The sequence below is a fragment of the Oratosquilla oratoria genome, unplaced genomic scaffold (genome assembly GCF_046742065.1).
Source record: "Oratosquilla oratoria isolate Oo_2021 unplaced genomic scaffold, ASM4674206v1 SCAFFOLD47, whole genome shotgun sequence".
Taxonomy (NCBI): domain Eukaryota; kingdom Metazoa; phylum Arthropoda; class Malacostraca; order Stomatopoda; family Squillidae; genus Oratosquilla; species Oratosquilla oratoria.
The window spans coordinates 3,223,506-3,241,005 of NW_027467711.1; the positions used below are offsets into that span (position 1 = coordinate 3,223,506).

Sequence of the window (17,500 nt, forward strand, 5' to 3'; positions counted from 1 at the left end):
TAAAGATTTTCCACGTCGCTTCATTTGAATTGACGTATCTAGCGTCTTGATAATTTTTCACTTCGTTGACAATTTCACTGTCCTTGTCGGTCTTTGAGAACAATATCCTGTCACAACCCTTATTGACATACTTTGTTACGTATGCAATAGCCTTGATGGAGTTGGAACACTACGTTTATGTGAGCGTTATATCGAAGGCATAGATATGGGTTATAGGGTACTACCCACGAATTGTCCACTTTAATCATTTTCCCTTTCACTTTCTTATCGAAACTGTTACCTCCACTTCCAATGGCCCTTCTCTTGTATAAGGGATAACCATTATTGCCAAACAATAATGTGTCCCTACAGGGCTTTGGGAAACCTTTTCCACAACAGTTCTTCCCTGCTACAGCAGAAGATTGTTGACAACACAGTTGAGATTCGTCGAATCCCTTGCAAGGACCATGTATCATACATTTAGTCACTATCTTGAATAATTTGGGTTCCTTGTCCTTGTCGGGTATTTCAGCTGATATGAGTTTATCCACCAACTCCGCAGTGACTGTGTATCTCATCCATAATAGAATGTGGACGTGAGGGAGGCCTCTTTTTTGCCACTCTATACTATAGAGATATGCCTTCACCTTTCCAAAAACGTTCTTGACTGTTAGATCTTCCATTAAACTATCAACTTTTTGTTTGAATATACGGCTCACTAAGTCGGGTCTGTCCGCTCCACTTTTTGGGGTAGCTTCTGTTTGTCGTATGGCTTCCGAAAGATCTTGCCATGCAGGGTTCATGGTGAATGTTATGAAGAAGTCCGGCGAGCCATAATGGGTAACATACGCCAGTGCATCTTGTTGTCTCTGCTTCATGTATCTTGGTCCTCCTATGTAAGTGGGAGGTATAATTACGCGTTGTCCTTTTTCTGTCCCATCTTCACATTTAAGTATGTCCGTTCTCTCTTTTCTGATGGTACTTTGATTTTGTTCAATGAATGTCAATCTCATTGTTTCAACCTTTACGTAATTATCAACTACATATTGTTGAAACAAACGGCGACACTTAGTGACATAGTTGAAGATGTTTTCTCGTTCCATGTACAGAGAGGCATAATAATCCGCGGGGGTGAGTCGATCATAGATCCTTTTCTTTCCCCCCATTTGCGTTAACCGAAGAGTGTGAGTATATCCAATATTCCCATGAGGCATCAACATAGGATATTGAAATGCATCATAAAACACGTTGTTGTGATTAACGAACTTCGTGGGGAGCTTGGTATCTGGTTTTGGAGACTGTATAGCTATCTGTAGATGACGATTTGTAGAATCTAGATTAACTATTGCCCCAACACACGATGAGGTTGTAGGGAGATGGTACACTCCTTTGTGTCCTTTGGTACGAACATCCACCGCCGTTTTGAGATTGATGGACACGTCAGGTAGTTTTCCAGTCCTTTCAACGTGTTGTTTGATTAGTTCCTTAGTTGAATCCAGCTCGTTTAGTATTCCAGAGATGCATTTGTTGTGGCTTGCAAAGTAATTGAAGAACAGGCGAACAATCTCTTCGTTTGCCTTGTACATACACTCTTCGTTTTGTCGACGTTTTGATAGGTTTTTTGTTATTTTTGCTGTTCTGAATTTTACTTGATTTACCTTATCGTAATAAAAGTAAATATCCAGAAAGCAATCGTCTGTATCGTTCCAAAAATATTTTCTTCCTTCAAGTTGTGTTTGCAATCGTTCTGGCTTCAGATATCCTATGTGGTGATAAACTCTTCCTTGTATCTTGTAACAAAACCTCTTTTCTATATCATTGTCCAATTTCCCAGATGTAGTAAGGGAAGTGAAGGAGAATATTAGATTGAACCCGTTGATATTTTCCAGAAATCTTCTAGATAGGTCAGTGTTTCCTCGATAAAGTTCAAGAATCCTTTTATCTTCAATCTTGTCGGGGTTGACGGGAGGCACCTGTCCTGTGTTGCAACAGAGAGTTTTTATTTCTTTTTTCCACAGTAATGCGGAGCAAAACTTGCATTTGAATTCTCCGAGCTTCCCGACAGAATGTGGTTCAACTAAGCTTTCGTCTCTTAACGTACCTGGTAATTGTCCAATGGTCATGTCATCCAGTATTTTCTTGTCGTTATCCTCTCTGTGTTTTAACAGTCGTTCTTCTCTGTCTTCTGTCAATAATTGTTCTTCTTCCGTCAATTGCTTCATCCACCCATGTTTTTCAATTGATGTTTTTAATTTCTTCAATGTTTTTCTCTTGGCGACATCTTCAGATTTCCGTTTACGTGCTTCTTTTTTTTCTTTCTTTTGTTGTTCCAAATGTTCTTTATATAATTTCTTTATGCGTTCGGCGTCTGTTTTCTTCTTTTGCCTTTCAAGTTCTTCCTTTTGTGCTTTTAATTCCTCTTCTCTCTTCTTTGCTTCTTTAGCTTGGCGTATTTTCTCCTTTTCTTGAAGTTTTCGTTTACGTTCTCTTTCGTTTTCTTCTGCCTCTCGTAGCTTCCTTTCTGCCTCTTTATTCTTTTTTCTGAGCTCTTCTTCCTTTAATTTCATAATTCTCCTCCTTTCAATTTCAATTTTAACCTTCTCTATGGCAAACTTGTTTTTCTTCTTGTTTCGATGGAAGGTTTTGTATAACATGTCCAGATAATGCATCTGATATGCGTTATGATTTGAAAGGCCTCCACTCTTAACGAAATTTTTGTAGCCTGCAAAATAGTGTTTGGCAAAACTTTCAGAGACTGTTGGTGTTATATCTCCTTCGTGCAGAGGCAACGTTGGAAAATTTTTATCCTCGTATACGAACTCATCATTGTCTCTCATCGTTTGGTTGAACGCTAAGACCTTCAGGTGGAACTCCTTTACGCTTTCTTTCACCAAAAAGGTTTTTGTGGCTCCATATAATTGTGGAAAGAGCTCGCTGTGTTCAGCCCGTAATTTGTTGAGTTTCTTGAAGTCCCTTGATACTTCATTCTTGGGCAATTTTCTTGTTCCGGTTACCCAACCCCAGAAGTGTCGCTGACGCCTTTTTTTAGATGCGGGATCCTCCAGCATTTCGACTTTGTAACACACGTCATGGCCATCGTATAATTCTCTAATAATAGCTCACATGAGGTGCTCTCAGATTTGTCCACAGATTACCGCACTCTGGCCCGACCCTCCGGAAACGACTGTGATGTCACCACTACCTGCCCGTTTTGACAATTAATTTTTTTTATATTAGTAGATGACAGCTCGTTCTTAGCTGAGCCTATACCAATGGCAGATGCTGCAGCGTCTGGGGCCTTAATTTGGCGCAGCAATTTTATTACTGTGGCCGTGGCTCCAGCTGGTGGCGATCTTCACCGAATTCCTTTAGGGATATTAATTTTGTCCTGCATGGAGTTTCCAGCTCATGTCAACGGGACTGAATCCCTTGGCGCCTTCAGTCCTTGGCGCAGCAACAATTCGCGGTCGCCAGACGACATGAACGTAGTGGCCGAGACTCCAGCTGGGCGAGGATCTTTCTCGCTTGCCTGTAGAAAATAAAGTTTTCCAGCTGAGCCCTGTGGCCGATAGTACTACCACTTCCATATTGCGTGGCGCAGCAAAGCTGTTCCAACGACAAGGATCGAATGCAGGAGGTTGCTAAACAGAACCTCGCTGGCGGAGGTCACGCAGCAGGGTTCCTCACAGGCGTCTTATTCGACGCTAGCTACGCAAGGTCTCCTGAAAAAATATCAAAGGATCAGATGCAAACCGCTGGCTCCACGATTTTAGCGAGGTTCTTTTTAGCAACCTCCTGCATTGGATTTTTCTAGTGGGAACAGCTTTGCTGCGCCACACAATATGGAAGTGGTTTTATCGGCCACAGGGCTCAGCTAGAAAACCAAATTTTCTACAGGCATGCCAGAAAGATCCTCGCCCAGCTGGAGCCTCGGCCACTGCGTTCATGTCCTCTGGCGACCGCGAATTGTTGCGGCGCCGAAGACTATGAAGGCGCCAAGGGATTCAGTCCCGTCGGCATGAGCTGGAAACTCCATGCAGGACAAAATTAATGTCCCTACAGGAATTCGGGGAAGATCGCCACCAGCTGGAGCCACGGCCACAGTAATAAAATTGCTGCGCCAAATTAAGGCCCCATACGCTGCAGCATCTGCCATTGGTATAAGCTCCGCTAACAACGAGCTGTCATAAAAAAAAACAAAAAAAAAAAAAACTCGTGGCCCCAAATAGTAATCGACAGAAATAACAACGTATGTCCATTTACGTCAGTATCGCAACCCAGATATTTTCAATAGATATGCAATAACTGACTTTTTCATTAGCTTATCAGTGTTTTATACCGTATATATATATATATATATATATTTATATATACATATATATATATACACATATATATATATATTTATATATATATATATATATATATGCAAGGTAACAACTCAAGAAAAAAAACACACGTTCCTAGTGTTCTTATTGCATATATATATATATACATATATATTTGTATATAAATATATATATATAAGTATACATTTATATATATATATATATATGTATATATATAAATATACATATATGTATATGTACATATATATATATATATATATATATATACATATATATATATATACATGTATATATATGTATATATATATACATATATATGTATATACTGTATATATATATATATATATATATATATACCTGTATATACATGTATATATATATATGTATATATATATATATATACATGTATATATATATACATGTATATATGTTGAGGAATGGACGACAAAATGAGTGGCAGGGTGGTGAGATAAACACCGAGAACCGTTGAAGTTTTATTAACTGACGTTTCGCTCTTAACAGAGCTTCTTCAGAGTGTACAAACATAATCGGGAAATCAACAATTATATATCTTACATCATTCCGCGTTCCTTCCTTAACCCACCCCCTCCCTCCCTCTCGTACCCTTCAGCTCCTGTAAGATCATCCAGCCGGACATTTTGGACAGCTTAATAAAACCATCACGATGGTTACAGCAGGGCTGGGATGCTATAAAAGCTGCTTCTACTATTTTTCTTTTTTTTTCTTGTCTAATCCTTGTTTTAATATTTCCACTCCGTCCCAGTTAGGTAAATGCCCGTATTCCTCCGCATGAATCACCAGGGCGTTTGATGTTCGGTGGGCCCTCAGGTCGCTCTTGTGCTCATATGTCCGCTTGTGTATGCCTCTTCCTGTCTCCCCAAAGTAGTTTAGGTCACAGCCACCACATGGGATTCTGTAAACCATGCTGTTGTTATTATGTTCATTTCTACTCTTACCTCTCACTACTTCACCTATCTTCGTACTGGATGTACTGGCGATCTTCAGCCCTGCTCTGCGGAGCAAATGTCCTAACTCTTCTGTGTGCTTGGAGTTTGGAACTACAATGAAGCCACCTTCCTTGGTCTCCTTTTTCTCATCATTTCTCTTTTCCATTATTTTAAGAGCTATTTTCTTCAAACTATGGAGTAACCCTTCTGGATATTTTAGTCCTGAGAACACTTTAAAAATATATTTGATTTCTCTGTCAATATGTTCTTCACTACATACCCGGAACGCTCTGAGAAAAAATCCAATTATTACTCCTCTCTTTATCCTTTCACTATGTGCTGAAAAGTAGTGGATGAGGTCATTTTTGTTGGTAGCTTTTCTGTGAACCTAATTTTTATGAAAATTATGGGAAGAGGGACCCATTGGTTTCGATATGTAGACGACGTCCTAGTCATTGCCCCGGAGAAAACCAATTTCACCACCAAATTTAATAGGCTGAACATGGTAGACAGGGATATTCAGTTCACAGTAGAACACGAGGTGGATCAAAAGTTACCTTTCTTGGATGTATTAATTTGGATGAAGGATAACGGCACGGTGGGTTTCTCGGTTCACAGAAAAGCTACCAACAAAAATGACCTCATCCACTACTTTTCAGCACATAGTGAAAGGATAAAGAGAGGAGTAATAATTGGATTTTTTCTCAGAGCGTTCCGGGTATGTAGTGAAGAACATATTGACAGAGAAATCAAATATATTTTTAAAGTGTTCTCAGGACTAAAATATCCAGAAGGGTTACTCCATAGTTTGAAGAAAATAGCTCTTAAAATAATGGAAAAGAGAAATGATGGGGAAAAAAGGAGACCAAGGAAGGTGGCTTCATTGTAGTTCCAAACTCCAAGCACACAGAAGAGTTAGGACATTTGCTCCGCAGAGCAGGGCTGAAGATCGCCAGTACATCCAGTACGAAGATAGGTGAAGTAGTGAGAGGTAAGAGTAGAAATGAACATAATAACAACAGCATGGTTTACAGAATCCCATGTGGTGGCTGTGACCTAAACTACTTTGGGGAGACAGGAAGAGGCATACACAAGCGGACATATGAGCACAAGAGCGACCTGAGGGCCCACCGAACATCAAACGCCCTGGTGATTCATGCGGAGGAATACGGGCATTTACCTAACTGGGACGGAGTGGAAATATTAAAACAAGGATTAGACAAGAAAAAAAGAAAAATAGTAGAAGCAGCTTTTATAGCATCCCAGCCCTGCTGTAACCATCGTGATGGTTTTATTAAGCTGTCCAAAATGTCCGGCTGGATGATCTTACAGGAGCTGAAGGGTACGAGAGGGAGGGAGGGGGTGGGTTAAGGAAGGAACGCGGAATGATGTAAGATATATAATTGTTGATTTCCCGATTATGTTTGTACACTCTGAAGAAGCTCTGTTAAGAGCGAAACGTCAGTTAATAAAACTTCAACGGTTCTCGGTGTTTATCTCACCACCCTGCCACTCACATGTATATATATATATATGTATATATGTATATATATACATATATATATATACATATATATATACATATATATATATATATATATATATATATATATATATATAATATATTATATATATATATATATATATATACATATATGGATGTATACGTGTGTGTGTGTGTGTGTGTGTGTGTGTGTGTGTGTGTGTGTGTGTGTGATTCACCGTGATCTTGGATTAGGTGTTGGACTCGTGATCGTCAGTTTTTCCTGTCTCGAAATAGAGCTCAGAGCTCATATATGACCGATCTATGGGTAATAATGTGACCTTACACGCATACACAGCTCTAACTCCCCGCCCACGAGAGTTGGAGTAACAACCCGCAACGCAGCAATACTGAAATGATTTAAGCCGTGGGAGGGATTCGAACCCAGACCGCCGTAGTGGCAGCCGAAAACTCTAATCACTGCGCCACGAGGTGTGTATGTGTGTGCGTGTGTGTGTCTGTGTGTATGTGTGCTTTTGTGTGCATTTACCTAGTTGTATTTTCGGGAAGGGGGCTATGCTCGTAGTGACCCGCTTTTGTATCTTTCAGCATCCAGTTTGACCTTAAATTCTTGTATAGTTTTTGCACTCACTGTTTCCTCAATCAGATTGTTCCAGATATCTATCACTCTGTGTGGGAAGCTATCTCCTTCCGATCTCTAAGTTTCTTTTCGTGTCCTCTTGTTTTTCTCCTATTTCGCTTTAGTAAGTCATCTCTATCAAGGACTTCCATCCATTTCATAATTCTGTAGATGATTAGTAAGTCTCCTCTTTCTCTTCTTTGTTCCAGGGTTGGTAGTTGGAGTTTAACCAATCTTTGTTCGTATGTCAACTTGGAGAGTGTGTGTGTGTGTGTTTGAGTGTGTACGTGTGTCCGTGCGTGCGCGCGCGCGCGTGTGTGTGTGTGTGTGTGTGTATGTGTGTGATTCACCATGGTCTTGGATCACGTGTTGGACTCGTGATCGACAGCTACTTCCCTCCAGGAAGAGAGCTCAGAGCTCATATATGACCGATGTATGGGTAATTCTGTGACATTACACGCACACACACACTCAACTACTTGCCCACGAGAGCTGGAGTAACGACTCGCAGCACAGCGATCCTAAAATCATTGAAGCCCTGGGCGGGATTCAAAGGTGGACCGCCGTAGTGGCGGCGACGAAGGGTACCACTGCGCCATAATTTTGTGTGTGCGTGCGTGTGTGCGTCTGTGTGTATGTGTGCTTTTGTATATGTATGTGTGTGCGTGTGAGCGTGTATGTGTGTGTGTGTGTGTGTGTGTGTTTACCTAGTTGTGTCTTACGGGAAAGGGGAGCTAAGCTCGTGAGATCCCGTCTTTGTATCTCTCCATATCCAGTTTGCTCTTAAATTCTAGTGTTGTTTTTGTACACACCGTGCTTTTATCCAGTGTGTTCCATACATCCACCACACTAAGGGGAAATCTGTTCTTTTTGAGGTCCCTTCTATAATTGTCCTTTTTAAAGCTTCTTTCCATGTTCTCTTGTGTCTCTTTTATCACAATATAGTAAGTCTTCCCTGTCGAGGACTTCCATGTCCCTCAAAATTCTATAGATGGTTAACAAGACGCCTTTTTCTCTCCTGTGTTCCACAGTGAGTGTGTGTGTGCATATGTGTGTGTGTGTGTGTGTGTGTTTGTGTGTGTGTACGTGTGTGTGTGTGTGTGTGTGTGTGTGTGTGTGTGTGTGTGTGTGTGTCTATGTGTGTGTGCGTGTGTGTGTGTTTGTTTATGTGAGTGTGTGTATATATGTGTTTGTGTGTGTTTGTGTTTGTGTGTGTGTGTGTGTTTGTGTAAGTGTATGTGTATATGTGCTTATGTGTGTTTGTGTATGTGTGTGTGTGTGTGTGTGTGTGTGTGTGCGTGTGTGTGTGTGTTTGTAAGCGTGTGTATGCATGTGTTTGTGTGTGTGTGTGTGCGTGTGTGTGTGTGTGTGTGTGTATGTGTGTGTTTGTGCGTGCGTGTGTTTGTGTGTGTGTGTGTGTGTGTGTGTGTGTGTGTGTGTGTGTGTGTGTGTGTGTGTGTGTGTGTGTGTGTAGTGAGTGTGTGTTTGTTTGAATGTGTGTGTGTGTTTGTGTGTGTGTGTGTGTGTGTGTGTGTGTTTACCTAGTTGTATTTACCTAGTTGTATTTTACGGGAAGGGGAGCTATGCTCGTGTGTCCCGTCTTCATATCTCATTTATCTAAACTATTTTTAAATTTATGTATTGTTTTTGCACACACCACTTTCTCATCTAACTTGTTCCAACTGTCTATTACTCTGTGAGGAAAGCTGTTATTTTCCAGATGTCTTCTATAGCTGTCTTTCTTGATTTTCTTTCCGTGTCCTCTTGTATTTCTATCATCCCCTCTCTTCTTTGCTCTAGTGTCTATAGTTCAAGTTTTGCTAGTATCTCTCCATATGATAGTTTTGAGAGTGTTGGTGCCAATTTTGTAATTGCTCTTTGTATTCATTCAAGTTTTTTATACATTTTTTTTGTACTTGGTGACCATATCGCTGCTGCATATTCCAATCTTGGTCTTATCAGGGTGATTAGAATTTTCTTCACCATTTCTTCATCCAGGTATGTAAATGCAACTTTGATTGTTCTTATTAAATTATAAGTTTCTCCAAAAATCTTGTTTATATGTTTCTCAGGTGACATATTATTCATAACAATGACTCCCAGGTCCTTCTCATTTTCTACTTTTTTTATTCCTTCTTCTCCCAATCTATATGATCCTGTTATTCTGTTTTTGCTTTTTCCAAATTCCATTATACTACACTTTTTAGTGTTGAACTCCATCTCCCACTTCCTACTCCATTCCTGTACTTTATTCAGATCACTCTGTAGTGACTCACAATCTTCTTCCGTGTTCACTTTTTTTTCAACAGTTTTGCATCATCTGCAAAGATGCTCATATAACTTTCAATTCCGTCATCCATATCACGTATATATATAGCAAACATTATTGGGGCCAAAACTGTTCCTTGTGGAACACCGCTTATTACTTCATCGCATTTTGAGTGTTTGTCTCTTATCACTACTCTCATTTTTCTTTCTTGCAAAAAGTTTTCTATCCATTTAAGCAGTTTGCCCTGTATTCCTCCTTCAGTTTCTAATTTCTTAAGCAACTTCTTATGTGGTACTTTGTCAAAAGCTTTTTTTAGGTCTAGAAATGCACAATCAGCCCATCCATCTCTTTCTTGTATTATATCTATTAGCCTTGAATAGAAACATATTAAATTGGTGACGCATGATCGTCCTTGTCTGAATCCAAATTGCCTTGGATTTAGTACATTGTTTTTTCTACTTTTGACAATTCTTTCACAAATTTTTGCTATTGTACCTGTTAGAGAGACTGGTCTGTAGTTGATATGGTCTCCTTTATATATAGGTACTATATTTGTTTTTGTTTTTTCAATCTTCTGGGACTTTTCCTTCTTTCAAGGAACTGTTTATTATGCTATGTATTTTGTCTGCCAGTTCATTCCTGCATTCTTTCAAAATCCAGTTTGCTTTTTCATCTAGTCCATGCGATTTTCTGACATCAAGATTACTCAAGTGTTTCAATATTTCATTCCTTGTTACTTCTATTTCTTTCATGGGGGAGACTTTCTCTTTCCATTCGATCTCTTCAGCTTGTATGTTCTCCCTTGTAAACACTGATTTAAAATGCTTGTTCATAATTTCCGCCATTTCAATTTCCTTTGTGTATTCAACTTCTTGTCTTAATTTCTCCAAATCTTGTTTGTTTTTCAGTTTGCTGTTTACAAATCTGTAAAATAGTTTTGGTTAATCTTTACATTTTTGTATGACATCTTTTTCATATTTTCTCTTTTTCTCTCTACACGCTTGTACATATTCATTTCTATAACAAGTATATATTTTTCATTTTTCAGGTCTTGTATTTTTCCATTTGGTCCAAACTTTGTCTCTTTTGTCTTTTAACTCCCTACAACATTTGTTGTACCAGCACTATACATATTCTTTTTCTTGTTTTTGTCTTGGGACATACTTTTCCACTCCTTTTTTATAAATTTTTGTCAAAATATTCCATTTCTCTTCCACTGTTGTTTCTTCTTTGTATATTCCTTCCCAGTTTTCATTTTGAAAGAATTCTCTTATTTTATCAAAGTTTGTTTTTTCATACATCATTCTTCCTTTTCTATATTGTTCATTTCTTTTCATGTATTTTTCCTCATTTAGTTCCAGTTCAATCAGGATATGGTCACTTTTACTTATTGGTGTTTTATATTCAATCTTTTCTACTATTCTAGGTTCAGATGTGATTATTAGGTCTAGTCTCGATGGTTCTTCTTCATTTCTATATCTAGTGTTCTCCTGTATCCACTGTGTCATTGTATGGTCAATAATCATCTCGAGTAGAACATTTCCCCATGAGCCGTCTCCACCCTTTACTGTCATTTCTTCCCAGCAGACTTCTTTGCAATTAAAGTCGCCCATCATAACTATTCTTCCTCCATCTTCCATTATCTTATTTAATGTTATCTTTGTGTCCTCTAACATACTTTTATGTTCACTCTCTTCCCACGAGGCTGTTTTTGGAGGCACATAATTGATCACAAACTTTCTGTTCTTCTTATCTCTTTCTTCCACTTCGATCATAATCATCTCTACTGTATTCTTTCCATATGTGACACTCTTCACGTTTATATCCTTCTTAGTCAGGAACATAACTCCACCCCCTTGCTTTGTCTCTCTGTTTCTAATCCAATAATTATATGCGTCATGTCCTACACTGTTGGGTGGTAGTGGATCTTTTAATTTCGTTTCTACAATTCTCATTATGTCCGGTTCTTTTTCCTTCAGATGATCATTCAGCTCATTCAATCCTGTTATTAATCCATCTATATTTGTGTAAAACACTCTTAATTTTCTGCCACTTCCATTGTATTCTCTGTTTCCCTTTTGTTTTTCTCTAGTATGTCGAATTTCCTTACTTTCATATTCACTACTCTCCAATAGAATTTCTCTTTTTCTGACTCTGTTCTGTTCTCGTTTTTTTCCTTAGCTTGTTGTCTTTTCATTTTTTCCTCCTCTCTTTCCTCTTTATCCATTTCCTTTTTATCCATACCTTTTTATATTGTTCACTTGCTGCTAGTTTTCCTGTTTTTGATAAGATATTCCCTGCCGTCGTTTGTGACCTGAATTTAACCTTAATTGGTCTGGTCTTATCTGTACTATACTTTCCGAGTCTAAACTTCTCTTCAATTTGTTTCATGATTTCAGGTTCATCTTCCTGAACTAATTCTAGTAATCTGTTTACTTTTTCATTTTCCTCATTGATTCTTGTGGTTCTATCTGGGTTGTGTTTCTCTTCCATTCCTAATATAATTATACATTTCTTTTTATCTGCTAAGTCTCTTACTATATTCTCCTTCTGTCTCATCACTTTAATAACTGAGTCTTCAGTTTGTTCTTTCATTTGCTGTTTAATTATGTCAGTAAATGCAACTTTACTGTTTTCTTGTATTGTCCTCCAACCCTTAGCTTCTTTAGGTATGGCCTCTTTGTTGTCTTTATTATTCCTCTTTAATTCTTCATTCTCCTCTTTTACTTCTCTTAACCGTCTTTTTAGTTCTTCTATTTCTTTAGTTAAGTTTTTGTTCGCCTTTTCTAGTTCTTCCAATCTTTCAACCCTTTGCGCAATTTTTGACTTATTACCGAACCTAATCTCCCAATGTTCGGTCATTTGTTCAAGTTTTTCCTCTAGTCTTGCCAGTCGGGGGAGGTTGGTATCCGCCCCCCCCCTCATTAAATCCATGGAAATTATTATCCTCACCTTCTGTTGTGCTGCTCTTATCTATGTTTCTAATCTTTACATTTTTGTTAGTTCCTCCATCACCACTAAATTGCTCTGGCCCGCGCTTGTTTACATGGCGTCTGCCTGCCTGGACCAAGTCCTCTTCTTCCTCATTTCCTTCCATTTCCCTCAGTAATCCCTCCCCTTCTCTTTTTTTTTTCTCTCACTTTCCCACTACACCACTAGCAATCCCCTTCCATGCAAACACAATAGGTACTTCCTTTGCGTTGAGATCCACGAAAATTTCACTTTTTCTTCAGGACGTCAATCCTCGCCGTCTGTCCGACGTAAGTGTGTGTGTGTGTGTGTGTGTGTGTGTGTGATTCACCACTATGGTCTTTGTATCATGTGCTGGACACGTGATCGACAGCTATTTTCCTCTCGGAGGAGAGCTCAGATCTCGTATGACCGATCTATGGGTAATGCTGTGCCCATACACGCACACACAAACCCAATTCTCCGCCCACGAGAGTTGGAGTAACGACTCGAAGCGCAACGGTACTGAAATTATTTTAGCCCTGGGCACGATTTGAACCCGGACCGCGCCAATATGTGTGTGTGTGTGTGTGTGTGTGTGTGTGTGTGTGTGTGTGTGTGTGTGTGTGTGTGTGTGTGTATGTGTGTGTATTTGTGTGAGTGTGTGTGTGTGTGTGTGTGTGTGCGTATGTGTTTCTATGTGTGCGTGTATGCGCGTGTGTGTATGCGGGTGTGTGTGTGTGCGTGTGTGTTTCTGTATGTGTGTGTGTGTTTGTGTGTGTGCGTGTGTGTGTGTGTGTGTGTGTGTGTGTGTGTGTGTGAATGCGTGTGTGCGCGTGTGTGCCTGTATATGTGCTTTTGTGTGTATGCGTGGGTGCGTGTGTGTATATGTGTGTGTGTTTGTGCGTGCGTACGTGCTTGTGTATGTGTGTTTGTGTGTGTGGTTGTGTGCGTGCGTTTGTGCAAGCATGTGTGTTTATGTGGGTATGTGTGTTTGTATTTCTGTGTGTGTGTGTGTGTGTGTGTGTGTGTGTGTTTGTGTTCGTATGTATGCTTGTGTGTGTTTTGTGTACAATTTATTGTATACATACATATTGTTACATATACCAGTATCCTATATATGTAATGTATGAATATATTGATAATTTTAGTGAAATGATGTCAGTTATTCAGCGGACGAGAATTGAGCGTTATGTTCTGGACGTCACATGTAGGGAGATATCCAAACGTTTTGGGTCGGCGTCTTAATGTTGTATTGAATCATGTTTAGCCCTGAAAGATGCGTTATCATTTTTGTGTATTGTGCTATAAACATGTCAAACCGGATTATTATTATGTTTTTCTGTTTATGTAATGCAAACTATGTATTAGTTCAAGGTATTGTGTAATATGTTTTCGTCCTATTTGCACGAGTAGTTTCGCAAGCGTGCGGGCAAATACGTTTAGTCTGTCTTGGCCAATCAGGTTCAAACTCCATAGATGCTGGTTCTATGGGGCAATCAGGGGTGAGTTTGTTCTGTAAAAAGGAGCGCTCTGTGCGCGTGGAAGTGAGAAAGAATTAAGAAGCCCAAAAGGGAGGATGTGGTAGCGGAGATTCCACGGCTGTGTTAATGTAAGTCTTTACTCTTCCTACTTATATATTCTAACTCAGCTATTAATTAGGATATTATATGTGAAGTTTATGGCAGTGACGCGGGAAGCCTGGTCAGTGAAACTCTTGGTGACTATTTCTCTTTTAACCCTGTTCAAATTATATTTAAGAACTTGGAATCATGTTTAGGATTTGGTTGTAAATCCTTAATTCAATTATATGTCCTTTATTATAATTATTTTGTTATTACTGTTAATTCAATGAATGATGTTAAACTTTCCTTTTGTTTCATTTTTTGAAATTTTTCATTATGGCGCAAAATTTAATGAAGACCTTGAACTGTTTTATTCTGTGAGCAGATATCCCGAAAGACATAGAGTCTTGGGAATGATTCATATCATTTCAAAATATTTTATGTTACAAGAATATTTTATGTTACTCGTAATTTGTAACAATATGTTCACATAGTCTTATGCTTAACTCGACTTTGATTCTTTTGTAGGCGCCAGTGCTGTGTTAGTGATGGCGGGGAAAGAAGGAGTTAAGAGTACCTCCCAACCCCGTCGTAATACATGACGTGGTATACGACTATACCATATATGTATGTGTAAGTGCGTGTGTTTTCTTTAGAGCATCTGTGTACAAAAGTGCCTCCGGTCGACAAAAGAAAGTAGAGAGGACGGCTGGCAAAATTGGCTCTCAATTCCGATACGACTAGAGGTGTCCCTGACAGTATTAAAAATTAAAATAGTAAATAATTACAAAAACAAAATAAAATAGAATAAAGTGAAATAAAGAAAGAAAGAGATAAAATGTCACATTATTTCCTGGGCTCAAAAGGGTGTTTTACTTTGTCATAGTACATCAGAATCGATAACACTATATCAAAACATGTTGTTCATACAAATTATATAATTAAATTATGTGTGAACTGCAAGTTTAATGACATTGTAATTTTGAAAATAAATAGACAGATAAGCAGACACACTGACCTTAGAGGAGTATTTGCCTCGGTGGAAGAAATTCAAAGATTTAATCAACATTATGAAATCTAGTGATGCTTCAACAGAAATTGGGATATATCAGTATTATTATTATTATTATTATTATTATTATTATTATTATTATTATTATTATTATTATTATTATTATTTTTGCAAATTTAATTTTAATCAATTTTAATTCACTCTAATATCGTATTACCTGAGTGCAGAGAGTACATAAAGCTAATTGTCTTTTTCCAGTCATCTGGGGTCTATCGAACATACTGTTTTAGACCATTCAAATCGAGATTTCTTCAGGGTCTTTGCGAGTCGTAGCTTCTTCCTGGGCCGATCTGCTCGCAACCCATCTTCCAAAAGCCTGTTAATCACAATCCTGGGATTCTAATTAATTTTATCTTCAGCCAACATGGTTTTAATCTATCTGCAAGGTATTTTTTATTACTTTTTTTCCAAAGAGCCGTTTTCACTTTCTATCAGCCCTTGATGAAGTTTTCTTCTTTCTGGCACATTTCTTTTTTCCACCACAAGTCTTGTCAACTCCCGTCGCAGTCTACTCGACGTCAAGTCTTCATATCTCTGTTTTCCGAATGGAAATGGTCTTCCTTAGTGGGCTGGAACGGTTCTCCCCTACACATCACAACCATTGATTGGTACTCCGTCGCTGTAGTACAGATGTGCAGGTGCTGAGTATTTCGCATACTATTTGTGTTCCTGTCATCAAGATCCGTTGTGCTCTTTAATGCTCCCCTTTGAAGGTTGACTTCGTATGATGTATTCTAGAATCCTTTAAATGATTTAAAATTTTCCGTGTGTTGATTCGATCCCCAGCAAATATAGGAGCACCCGGATTTACAACTCTCGTATTTAGGGGCAGAGAGAACCTAATTATTCGTTTGCCCTCACAATATATATATATATACATATATATATATATATATATATATATATATATATATATATATATATATATATATATATATATATATATATATATATATATATATATATATATATATACACCACTACGATAAATAAATAATGAGAAAATGTCAGGAGAGACACTATTTATTTTCATAAGCTTACAAAACTTTGTCTCCTTGAAAATAAATGCCTCTCGCATCTCCATACTTCTGCATGCGTCTCTCCCAATCCTGGAAGACCTCCTCAAAGTCCTTTTTCAGTAGTCCCTTCAGGTAATTTTCCGATGCCTCTTTCAGCTCTTCTGTTGACTCTACCAGCTTTTTACAGGGTGAAAGGTGGAACTAGTCGTAGCTCAGGCCTTTGTTTTTGAAGACACGACTCGTGAGTTTCCCTGAGGAGCGGGTGTCACTCGAAGCCGGATCTCGATGTTCTTTCCTTCACACATTTGATGAGATCTGGCAGTCAGGTGGAGCTGGTGCCGGTAGGGGTTGGACAAGACTCACGGTCTTTCCTGATTTGACAGTCAGACCAAAACGGGAATATGCAGACTGGAAGTTACTGACCGACTGCTGCCGTTCTTCAGGAAATGGAGGTAGTGTTCTTAGATCTGAGTCGGGATAGGATGGAAACTCCTTAGTCAAAATTATGCTTGACCTCCACGGCAGGGTTGTCCACTGTCATCACATCATGCATCACTTGGATCGTCTGAGACCTGCCCACATGGCTTCTCTCGGGAAAGTGTCATACGTTCTGGAGCCTTTTCCTGTCTGTATTTGGCACAGAAAATAAGGTTCCGTCAAGGAACCCACATTCAAGCTCCGGTAGGATTTCCTCTGTAATTTCTTTATGACGATTCAAGATGGCCCTGTCCAAGATCTCCACGTTGGAATCATCAGGGCCAACAACCGGGTCTTGATGGCGATTCCACCGTGGTCAAGGAGCTCGATTGGTATGTGATCCGGTCCCGCGGGTTTTTCTCGGCGCATTTGCTTCGTGTGGTACATGTGTGACGTCATACATGTTGCATGGGCTCTCAGTGTGACGTCATGGAGAACCTGATGAGACTGAATATCGGGTAATCAGGTGAAAACTTTGGGCGATGAGGGCCGTTTATCTCTCTCATTTATTTATTTATTTGTTTTTTTATCTTCCTCATCATTTTTTCATGGGACATACGTTGACAACGGTCAGACCTGAGCAAGTCCTAGGTTCAACAGAAAACCATGAGAGTCTCAGAGTTTTTTTTTTTTTCGTTTTTCTAATTTGGCGAAAGATAAACGATTTTACTCCTCTCAGGAGGAGCCCTAGTGAATGCATTGGTTAGTTTGCACCATATCTCGAAACCTT

At 39.0% G+C, this 17,500-nt stretch overlaps 1 protein-coding gene across 1 annotated transcript in view; it reads right to left on the minus strand.

Moving 5' to 3' along the window:
- Positions 1–3,047, minus strand: part of LOC143023420 (uncharacterized) — a 29,718-nt gene extending 26,671 nt beyond the window's left edge. Inside the window, exons 1-3 of the mRNA XM_076181942.1 lie at positions 2,577–3,047; positions 225–2,297; positions 1–91 (exon numbers count right to left, since the gene is read on the minus strand). The exon at positions 1–91 is cut by the window's left edge and continues 2,402 nt beyond it. Of these exons, the coding sequence (XP_076038057.1) occupies positions 1–91; positions 225–2,297; positions 2,577–3,047 (2,635 nt within the window). The remainder of the gene's footprint in view (positions 92–224; positions 2,298–2,576) is intronic.
- Positions 3,048–17,500: the final 14,453 nt, after the last annotated feature.